General features: G+C 44.4%; 1 protein-coding gene across 1 annotated transcript in view; it reads right to left on the reverse strand.

Moving 5' to 3' along the window:
• Positions 1–4,965: 4,965 nt before the first annotated feature.
• LOC104955469 (coiled-coil domain-containing protein 85A-like) overlaps positions 4,966–12,038 on the reverse strand; it is a 15,735-nt gene continuing 8,662 nt past the window's right edge. The window contains exon 3 of the mRNA XM_010782795.1: positions 4,966–5,499. Within this exon, the coding sequence (XP_010781097.1) occupies positions 4,966–5,499 (534 nt within the window). The remainder of the gene's footprint in view (positions 5,500–12,038) is intronic.

A 12,038-nucleotide genomic window follows, 5' to 3' on the forward strand; every position in this document is an offset into this window, starting at 1 on the left:
ATTCCGTCTCATGACCTAAGGGTTTCCGATTGCGTCGTCATTCTTACTAGTATTGACTAACATTGTCCACACGTCCTCTGATGTACGGGTTCCGACCTGGTCGGTCTTTTACCGCTGGACGGTTTCTAGCCACATAACGGTCTTACTTGGGAAATGGTTGCAGCTTTTCATCTGATGAAGCCTGGGAAAGCTTTAATTCGCCTTGCGTCGGGACCACTTTGCCATACCGGCAGCTAGAAGTGAACAGGGACCGTTAGTCTCGTCACGTATAGCTCCACCGAATGAGGGGAACTATAGGCCTTAAGAACGTAGTTAGCGAGACGGCGGCGAAAGTAGTCCGTTCTTCTCCTGTCCACCGCTACTATGCTAGACTATTGCCGTGGTTAAACAACCCCGTCTTTCTCTCGATGCACTTGGTTAACTTCTCGACTTAGCCAGGCTTTTATGTGTTACGTTAGCAATGTTGTTTCCTCAGGTTCACCCTAGAACGTTAGGGGGCCCACGAAGGTGGTGTACCTTCTCACACCTTTCTGTTTATGCGTGACAATCCTTTTAGAATAAGTCACGATGTTTTGTTTCGTTCGGTACCTACTACTCCCGGAAGTCTGACACGATACCACTCCCACCTTCAGGTAAATATTCTAGGGACGGGTAGTGTTTCTAAAGACTACTGGGTTACTGGGAACTCCGTGAGTGTGGTTTGGTGAACAACAAGAGTTCAGATTTAGTTCGCACGGGGGTCCCCAACAAGTCCTTTCCTCCTCTCCTCCATAAGTTCTGCCTCTACGGGTTATAGACGCTGAGTAACAAGACCAGCTTCTACCTGGTGCCCTTATAGGATGGAGAGGATGTTCTCGCGTTCTTCACCCTGGTGTGGGTTTCCTCTTTGAAGGTCGGTCCTTTTGTAGTAGAATTAACACCTACTGAGTCGGGGAGCATTTAAGTACCCACTACCCTTTCTCAGGAAATTCTGATACAGTCTGTGGTTTCCGCGACATGCATCGCAGTCGCACTTCTGGTTCGGTCACAGAATCACTCTGGTTAGTGCTTCGGAGACAGATCAGAAGAGCTTCGTCACACTACCCGGGGGGGCGGGGGGGGGTTCCTTTGTTTTTCTGCCTGGAGGTCATTCTTTTTTCCTTATTATTCAAGCATTTCAACGAATTTATGACAAATGCTAATATACCAGGGTTTTTTTTTTTTTTTTTTTTTTTTTTGGATAAATTCAATAAAATCATGGACCATACGAGGGGCGGATCGGGTTAATCCCGGCCTTTACATCCTTCGGTATACAAATTTTACATGATAAACTTATAATATTAGGAAACAATAATCACGATAGTATAGTACCAATAAAACTTGGTCGGCACACTTTAACTGCCGTATCCCTTGCTGGCGTCGCGACATGCACTATGCTCTGCAATATCGTTTGTCGTCGACGACCACTAACCCCACCACTCTTCCTCTTTCTTCGGTGGCTCGTTGTATAAAAAACTAGACTCTCTTTACTACACAAGCATAAACTATGGAACAAACACATTTATTTTTTGTTTGATAGGACTCTGCATTTAAAACAGGCTCAGTTCGAATAACGATAGACACGCGCTTAAAACCTACATGACCTTAGGATCTAATTATACACCTTTACTGTATTCTTGGAGTGTATGATTCCTGCCTCCATGTCCAACTTCTCTGTGGATGTGTTGCAAAAGGAGAGTAGCGACACGTTGGTTCTTAGAGAGGATGAGGGGGCGCTTAGCCTCCTCTGGCATAGCAGAGTTGTTTAGCCGTCCACCTACTCTAAGTACGCCGTCTTCCAGAACAGGATCCAATCTGCTGAGTGGACTACTCATCTTGACATGTGTCTGTCCTTTCTCCAAAGCTTTGATCTCCTCCAGATATGCCTGCCTTTGGCTGAAGCGAACAAGCGCTTTTTCAGCTAACTCCAAATGTTCCACGGTGAGCAGATTCTTGTTTAGTGTGGCTCTGTATTTCTTCATCTGCTGATTAAGAAATTGTTCTTGATTTGCAGGGTTGTCTTCTGACTTAATACAGGCGGCTTGGAACTCTTTCCTTTTTCCACTGAGTTGCAGCAGCAGATCTTTAATCCGGAGAAACCATCCCACTGCTCTCTTCAGCTTACACCATTTTGAATAATGATCAATGAGCTTGCTCACTGTGGCAACTCCTTCGTCTATTATTGTAAGACAGACTGCAGGTGCCTTCTTTACCTCATCGTCATCTTCCAGAACATGGCTTGACAGATCTGGTCTTTCTGGCCACTCACTTTCATTTCTCCACAGGAAACGTGGGCCTTGTATCCAGTTCTCACTTTGGATAAAACTCTCAACTTTCAGACCTCTTGAAGCTTGATCCGCAGGGTTCACAGAGGTGTTCACATATCTCCATTGGCTTGGTGTAGTAGCCTCACGAATGATTGAGATCCTGTTTCCGACAAAGGTTTTGAAGAGAGACGTTTAGTTTTCAATAAATTTCAGTACAGTAGTACTGTCTGTCCAGAAGACCTTCTTAGCATCTTGTCGACCTTGACAGCGACAACTGCTGCTGTCAACTCCATTCTCGGAATGGCGATGTGTTTCAGTGGACTGGACTTTCCGATCAGCAAGGAAACCTTTCTTTTGCCTTGGTTGTTTGTCTGCACGATGTAGGTAGCTGTTCCATATGCATCCATGCTGGCATTGGAAAAGTGGTGGAGCTGTGCCATCTTCATGGGTTCAACCTTTGCCGGTTTGACGCATCTCTGCACATAAAACTTTGACAGCTGGTCAAGGTCGTCCAGCCATTTCATCCATTTCTGGGCTTGCCCACTGTCTACTTTCTCATCCCAGCCTCTCTTTTCCCGACAAAGGTCTATCAGAAGGAGCTTTGCTGGCAGTACCAATGGGGCCAGGAACCCGAGGGGGTCGTAGATGGAGCTAACGATGGAAAGGATTCCTCGTCTTGTAGCTGGTTTGTCCTGTGGTTGCACTTTGAACCTGTCTGATTCAGTGCACCACTGAGTACCAAGGGCTCTTTCCATAGGAAGCTGCTTATGGTTCAGGTCAAGATCTTTGACTTCCGTTGTTCTGTCTTCTTTAGGGATGGACGACAGGACGGCCCTACTGTTGCTGACCCACTTTGTCAGCCTGAAGCCTCCACTGGCGCACAGATGTCTGAGGTCCCTGGCCAAAGCAACAGCATGGTCTTCTGAATCCACAGACTTTAAACAGTCATCCACATAAAAGTTTCTGAGAACCATTTCCACCACCTCTGGTGTTGTTTTGCCTCCTCCATCTTGTGCTGTTCTTCTTAGTGCATATGATGCACAGCTGGGAGACGATGTAGCTCCGAACAGGTGCACTGTCATTCGGTAGTCTTCCATCAGTTTGTTCAGATCACCATCCTGCCACCAAAGGAAACGCAGAAGATCCGCATCTCGGTCAAGGACTTTGACCTGGTAGAACATCGCCTCAATGTCGGCCATCAAAGCAATAGGCTCTTCTCTGAACCTCAGAAGGACACCAACAAGGGAGTTTGTGAGGTCAGGTCCTTGTAGCAGCTGATCGTTAAGTGAGGTTCCTTGATATGTGGAGGTGCAGTCGAACACTACTCTTATCTTGTTTTTCTTTGGGTGGTAGAGACCGTGATGAGGTATGTACCACACACGTCCATCTTCTCGGCTTAACTGTTCTATGGGAATTTTGACAGCGTAGCCTTTTCCAATTATACCCGTCATGAATTCCTTGTAATCTTTGTACAGGTCCGGGTTTTTGCTGAGCTTTCTTTGGAGACTTGTGGCACGTTGCTCTGCCATGCAGCGGTTGTCTGGCATTTTAGCTGTCTCGTTTCGCAGTGGTAAGCCGATGCAGTAGTGTACATCCCTTAACTCTGCAGATTTTACCACTGACCGCATTAACTGATGATCCTCCTGGGACATCTGTTCTTTGTCTTCACAGCTGAGTTCTGAGAAGTCTGTGTTATATTGCTTTATTAACAGTTCCTCTATATTAGCTATGGAGATGTGGTTGGCTATAATGTGGCTCACAACTCCATCCGCTGCCTTGCTGCCATCATCCGTCTTCTTCGGCCCATTCACTACCCATCCAAGGGCATTCTTAACTAGGGATGGGTACCGTTAAGGTTTTAACGGTACTACTACTTTTATCGATACCACTTATCGATCCGGTCTTTTAACGGTACTCTTATCGGTTCTTTTGGAAGAAAAAAAAGAAGGTAAACTAACTAAACAAATTGTAAACAAAATGAACATTGCTTTTTATTTAAATTAAATAAATAATATTTTACATCAGCGTGGTACAAATGGTATTAAATAATCTGATGACAGAACTGTAAACAGAATAGCTGAAACTTTAACAAAATAAACAACTCGGTTACCTCTAATCATTAACCCATTTTTGTATAATGTAGTTAACTCCGTGTGTTGCTGCTTGCATACATAACATACCTGACGTGGAAAAGTTACTTGTGGATGGGGCTACAGAGCTACTAGAAAGACAGTCGAACCCGGTGCATTTCTCCGTCTGGATGTGGTGCACTTTTGCTAAATGTTTAGACAAATTGCTCATGTTACCGCCCTTACATGCTAAACTCTTATTGCATTTTTGGTAACGAGCATTGTCCACATCGAGACGGGTAAAGTTTAACCACACCTTTTAGCGCTTAGTTCTCTCTGCCATCTCCTCCGTGTGTGTGTTGCTGCATGTAGCAGCTGCGTGTGTGTAAACTGCCCCGCCCCCTCGCACACAGACTAGGGAGAGAGATCTCTCGTCTGGATTGGAAAGATCGAAAATACATCATAAACGCATTTATTTTTTTTGCATATTAGAAACGGAGTTGGCAACACTAAGACTGCGATATAATGTTAATGTAGCAATAATACACATGACATGTCCGATAAAAAGACAGATAACGTCGGAGTTTAACAGTACCACGGTCTTTAATAATTCAGCCCTGGGGCTCCTTTAATACCGGGGCTCGGTACCCATCCCTAGTCTTAACTGCATAGGGCCCGTCTCTGATGCTGTTTATCACCTGCCGTGGCTCCAAAGCTTTAGGGGTGTAGGTTCCTATAAGCATGGTGACTTCTTCTTTTATCTTTGGGATTTTCACCTCCTTCAGATATGGCCACTTCTTTAGGTCTTCCTGCAGGGGGATGTTTCCTTTCTTGACCGGTATATCTTTACATGTAAAGACCTTAGGGAGTTCAATGTACTTCCTTTCTTCAAGTCCACACACTTCCAGGTCCGACAAGATATAACTTTGGGCTGGCTTCTCCTGACCCATAGTTCGGAGTAGGATCGTAGTTTTCTTGCCTCGAACGTTCAGCTGTGTCTTCAGTGATTCAGTGCAGAAAGTTGCCGTACTTCCTGGGTCCATGAAGGCATACGTCTCCACAACCTTCTCACTTTGACTGGACTTGACTTTTACCGGTACTATAGCCAGTACACATTCTCCGGCCCCAGTGTATCCACATGTTTCCTGCGTCAGTGACACGAGACCATTTGAGATGTTCTCACCTGGCTTTCTAAATGTAGCACTGTCCTTCTCAACATGCAAAATTCCTGGGTGTCTTAGGGAGCAGACTTGACAGGTCATCCTTTTATTGCAGTTTCTGCTAAGGTGTCCTTGTGTAAGACATCCAAAACAGAGGCCTTTAGCTTTCAGAAACTCAATCCTGTCTTTCGGTTGTTGCTCTTTGATGATTCTGCAGGAATCGAGTGTGTGGTCTCTATGGCAGAACAAACAGGGTTTTTGGAAAGCATTGACAGGCTTTGCGGCTGAGGGGCTGTACTTTAAGTTTGAGGGCGGTGTTTTCTCTTCACTCATTGGAGCGACAGCTGTGGCAAAACTGCTTCCCCTTTGCCAGCCTGACTTCCAAGCTTTAGAGTCCGTGGCCGTAGCTTTGACTTTTCCCTCCGTAGTTGTCCTGGTATCATACATGCTTCCAAAGAGGGGGTCGTTAGCCATTTGTGATTGTCTGTATATATAGGTCACTAGGTCTGTAAACCTTGCTCTTCGTCCCTTTTTCTCTTGAACCTCGAAAGCAGCACTCTTCCATCTTTCTTTCACTTTGTATGGGAGCTTTGAGGCGACGACTCTCATGTTAGTTGGGTTGTTCATTTCGTCCATATACTCTATGTCCTCCATGGCATTACGGCACGTAATCAGGAAAAGGGCATAGGTATTCAGAGCTTTTCCGTCTTCAGATCTGATCTGTGGCCACTTTAGAGCTTTATCCATATAGGCGGTAGCAATTTTAAGTTCATCACCATAATGTTTCTGGAGTAGAGCCCTGGCTTCCTTGTAGCCTCTCTGTGGCGCTATGTGCTCACAACTGCGGACAAGCTCTTGAGGTTCCCCTCCGGTGAACTGTTCCAAGTAGTACAATTTATCGCTGCTGCTCTCTGCCTTGCTGTCGATTACATGCTAAAAGTGGAGGAGTCTATACCGGTGAACGAAATCCAGAGGACGTCCCCTAAAAAGGAAAGCAACTGCATATAAGAATGACCATTTCTGGAATCATCAAATTACAGAAGGAAAGAAGTTCAGGTGGTGTGAGGTCCAGGCTGGTTCTATGTTGAACCCGACCGAAGAGACCTGGGTATCAAGTCTCCATCCTTAGCATCCAAAAGAACGGAGCTTGCAAAGTGACACAGAAGCTCACTAAGTCACGTCTCTTTCAGCGGCATGAAGGACCAGGTACCTTCCGTATGCAGAGGTGTTGGAAGAGTGAAATGACCCTGAACTGAAAATGGCCATGATATCGGTCATGTGTAGAGGCAGGGGTCACATAGTGCAAAGGAAAGCAGTCACTGTGCTTGGTAACTGCACAAGAGTAGACCGAAAGATTTACATCTGGACAGGAAGAGTTGTACGTTTTAGGACCACAGAAATCCCTCGTCTGAACTGTCAGTAGGGAAATAACGTCAAAGACGATTCGGACAGGGACACATTCTTTAGGTTTCTTGTCTCCGGAAATCGAAGTCTTTGAGTTAGGACAGAAAGCCACAACGAAAACTATAAGACGTTCCTTAGCTCACACACCAGAGATACACGTCTTGTTTGTCCCAAACAACTTTCCTAACTGTCCGAAAAGCCCGTACTCCCGGACAGAAATTCAAACTCCCGCCACAAAAAGAGAAGTGAGTAACCTCGTTGTCGACACCGTTTTGACGAAGGGGAAACGGTCGGACTGAAGGTTCGAAATCTCAGGCACCGGCATTCGAAACTGGAAAAGGGAGGCATCAACAGGACCATAGTACGTCGAAGGTTCTCCCCCAGCAATCGGTAACACTAGCAGACATATATATCCAGTGATCCAGACATTTGGAACGAGAAGCAGGGAAAAAGAGAACTTGGAGCTTTCGTCGTGAGAAGGTAGAAAGAAAGTGGAAACATACCCTCGGAACTCCGCTGCTGAGAGTACAATCAACCAACAAGTAAAGCAGGTATATGAGATACAGGAGGTACCGTAATGCGTGCATTAGTCCTTTTCCCGTATCCATATAGTCTCGAAAAGGCAGAAGTCTAGACCTAGACACCGGTGGAATCTCGAAATAGGTATATCCGCATCGTGTTAAAATTCAAGTAAGTGGTATTACAAAGACCTCATCTCGGGACCGAAGGAACATCGGAGAGACACCACGGTACACGAGGTGTTGACGCCTGGTTCGAGAACTCCAAGGGGAGGCCACTTGACAAGGTTCATCATGTTAAATAGCGACGACAGGAGACGGAACGAACAGCTACTGTACCAACTTCCGAGAAATATTTCCTGAACATCCACTCGCCCAGAGGAACTTGTGTCCGTTCAGAGCAAATCCTCTATTCTGTCCAATACGACGGAATGATCGTAGAGTCATTAGACTGACTGCGACGTGTGTAGCATCGACAGGGAGGGAGAGGAGGGGAGATGCCACTGGAAGAGACCCCGGGCAGGCGGAACACGACGTAGTCTTTCGAGGTAGGACGAACAGGTAGGTGTACGAACTGAGCACCCGCGCACCAAACTGTCAAGGAAAATCATCCACACGACTCCGTTCAAAGAGGTGGTAATAAATCGACCAAACTTCGTCAAGACCTAGGTCCACGGTCTACAGAGACTGAACGGTACTGCAACCGACGCAAACTCCATCGAGCGAGTATGGTAGGACGACCAGAAGTATGGGCAGTTCGTGGAAATTGAAACGGTAGTGTAAGTCGATGTCGACGGAGGTTGAGATTAACAAGAGAAACTCGACTAGACCTCGACGAAACGACGACGCTCGGACGAAACGAACGACGACATAATCTCTCCGAAGAAGAAGGAGTTCTCGGACGAAGAAGAAATTCCTACGACGAGCTCGATCGTCATGACGGAAAATCGGAGGCGGAGAGACGCTCGGTCTTCTTTGTCCAAGATTTGATCATCTTTTCGTCCAGTATCGTCCCAAAATATACTAACCGGTGACATACAAATGACCGAAGACCTCCGCGGACAGAAGTCCGGACTATAGTAGATGAAGCCTGCTCGTCCGAAAGAAGAGTTGCCAGGAGAAAACACGGAAACGCATGAGGAAATTTCAGGTAACGAAGTACATGCATGTGTTGACAAGTTACGAACCGGACTGAACCCTAATTTGGTCACAACGACCAGAAGTCGTCGGAAGGAGAAGTCCATTTCTACTACAAGAGGTGTTTGAGGAACAATTACAGTATTCGAGAGAGGTATATTAAAATCGTTCTCATTTTGACCTTCTTCATGAAGAGGAAATTACTGAAACGATAGTATAATATACCTCTCAAATTAGAGTAATTGAGATTCACTCAGACCGTGGAAGCGAGAGGAATTAGAGTAAATCGGGATCTCCCCTCGGAGAGACAACCGGTCGTTGTGACCGAAACTGAGGGAGATCACCCGGTTTGTAAGCTTGTCAGAAGGTATGCGAAAGTTGACTTCTGCCTTACATAATTCACTAATGCAGCTACCGTGTTTTCTCCTGGCTTTGTTATTCTGCGACAGAGAAAGACTTCCATCTACTATATATGTCCGGACTTGACTGACGCGGAGTCTCGGTCTACATTGGTATGTCGACGCCGCAAGAGATTGCACAAGTAGACGACCGGTCCTCCCGCCTCCGGACTTTTCCGTTAAGACATCGAGCTCAAGTCGAAGGACATTTCTTCTTTCGTCGTCCGGAGAGACTCGTTCTTCTTTGGGAAGATATTATTGTCGGTCGTTGGTTGTCGTCGATCGTGAAGTGTCGAGTTTCTCTTGTTAGTCTTTCAATTGCTAGAGTCACATCAACCTTACACTAGTTTCGAACTATAAGAACTGCCCATACACTGCTGGTCAGTCGTTACCATTCTCCGTCGAACTGGAAGTACTGCCGTCGTGGTGACCGGTCAGTCTCTGCTTCAATACATCAGGTAGATTAGGAGTTTGCGTAGGCGTGCAGTGTTCAGTCTATCTTTATATGGCCTACTGACGGAAGTTTTGGTATAGCATGAGTCTGTCAAACGGAAGTCATGTGATTTTTTCCATAGGTATCATGTTCGGTGCGGTGTGTCCAGTTCGTACACCTACCTGTGCGTCCTACGAAGACTACCGTCGTGTGCCTGGCCGGGGTCTCTTCCAGTGGCATCTCCGCCTCCTCTCCCTGTCGATGCTACACTACGTCGCAGTTTCAGTCTTAATGACTCTACGATCATCCGTCGTATTGGACAGTAATAGAAGGAATTTGCTCTGAACGGGACACAAGTTCCTCTGGGCGAGTGATGTTCAGGAAATANACAAACATCATATGTGTAATTTGTGGCACAATTCAAGCGGGATCGAAAGATAATCTTTCTCTCTCCATTGACTTCAATACATAATTTTTCCGAAATAAGGTCCCATGGAGGTCCACCGGAAGGGGAGGGACTTCGCCACTCTATAGTGACTGAACGAGAGAGTAATGTCAAATGACAGTACAATTGACCAATCATATCTTCCCTCTAAATGGGCGGGCTTTATTTTCGCGGACTTTATGACAAGTTCCGCCCGCTGTGAGGTCTATGCAAGTGGTGCAGTGGCGTCCAACCCGGAAGTAAGCTGCGCTCGGTTTCCCTCGGCAAAAAAGCGATGGGATTTCTCCATAGGATTTTGGAAAATAGCTGGAAATAAGGTCTGTGGAACGAACCTGTTAGATAAATGCACGTTTTGTTCAACCGGATAATATCCACATGTCTACCCTACTTTTATTAGTTCCGAATCATAAATCTAATCGATAGATTTATGATTAGCACAAGTTCGTTCATGATGGCTCATGTCAGTGATAGTGAGGACATCGTTGCAAAATTATTAACCGAGTCATTTTCAAGATTGAGTTACAATGATAAACTGGAGTGGCAAAGGATCAGCTGCATGACCCGCCATCAAGTACTTCATTCAAAAGGACAGGAGGATGGACTTTGTGTTTAAGTGATTTGATCATCAAAGGTAGACCTAAGTCATTTTCAATGTGGGCCGCCGTGCCGACTTAATTCATTTTTAATTGTTACTTGGCTGTGGGTGCCCTGTCATGATAGGTGTTTATATAAATGGTGTTGTTTTGTGTTGTAGAGGGTCGCTGTCATTGATTGATATTCCGCTGAAGTATACGCTGAGACGTAATAACTCTTCTTTTTTTTCGAGGGAAGGGTGGGGGGGGTACTTGGTCCGGTGAGCTAAGGTGTTGTAATGGATTGGGATTGGGATTGGGAGTGTGGTCTATGTACTCTGACCAAAAGCCTGGGGGGGGGGTCTGGGGGGGGTTATTTCGTTTTTACGTACAAAGTCTCACCGTAAATTAACCAAGCCGTCGGATTCGTGTGCAACGTATTAGTACGGACGATTAGTCGTAGAACTATACGGTGTGGACACTCCACTACTAATAGAGCCGTTTCCTCTTTTAGTGACTAGTGCTCTAAAAAAGTCTTAAACACTTGTATAAACTCTTTTAATAATAAAACACATTATACTTTTACAAAATCTATGAAACTCAAGTAGAGTACATTTTTACCCTCGTTTTTGTTTTCACCAACGCAAATATAAAAGCAAGTCACATATATAATTTTAACTCAATAATCATCAAACCCGTTAAACCTTTTCGTACTTTCGTCCACTTCACTTCTCGTGATAAAATAAAGTCGCTACGGGTGGAAACTGAGCACACCAACTGGAGGAAATAGACTTGATATTGTTGAGAGATAGTCTACCTGTCTGTCACGGATTACCTCTACGTATCTTGGTTGTTACGTGGACGACACTGGGAACGGACCTTGTGACAAATCTCACTAAAATCTGGCCTACCGATGTGATCTACTCTATCAGTATTATGTCTATACTCATAGTTTTATATATTCTTCATTCTATTTATTGAAAATGATGATAATGTTCCGTAGTATCATTATATATTTCTGAACACACCCTTGAATAACTTATATTCTATTATGTTGTAATCAAACTAAATTTGTATCTTATTTATCTATATCTCTACAATGTATACTATATATAATATATCCATCCAACGGTCGAATTATGTAGAATAAAAATTTTTACATGTCAATCTATTAAATTGTATATATATGTGTTCTGTCTGAACTCTCTGTTCAAGGTTCGTACGTTACTGGGTTATAATCGGAGAGTTTGTTTTAAGTTATATTTTATACAAAATTAACAGAAATATTCAGTAATAATTATATGTATATTATAATATGTCCTTTTATAGTTAGTTTGTATATATATCTTGAGTATTAAATCTGTTAATGATAAAGTGTGATATATATATTATTACCGATAATTTCTGTTAGAAATTCGGACGATATGCAAAGGACTAGGTAAATATAAATCCCTTGTTATAATAAATATATATATTTTGTAAAAAATTTATAAGTAGAGTATATATGATGTGTCTCTTGCTTTATATTCATCTGTGTTCTTGTGTTATCGTATATAGGTGGCGTATATTTTATGATTATCTCGCTATCCGCTCTTGTGTCACTGAAAATACGGATCG

Source organism: Notothenia coriiceps, unplaced genomic scaffold (genome assembly GCF_000735185.1).
Source record: "Notothenia coriiceps isolate Sejong01 unplaced genomic scaffold, NC01 NC01_scaffold00024667, whole genome shotgun sequence".
Taxonomy (NCBI): Eukaryota; Metazoa; Chordata; class Actinopteri; order Perciformes; family Nototheniidae; genus Notothenia; species Notothenia coriiceps.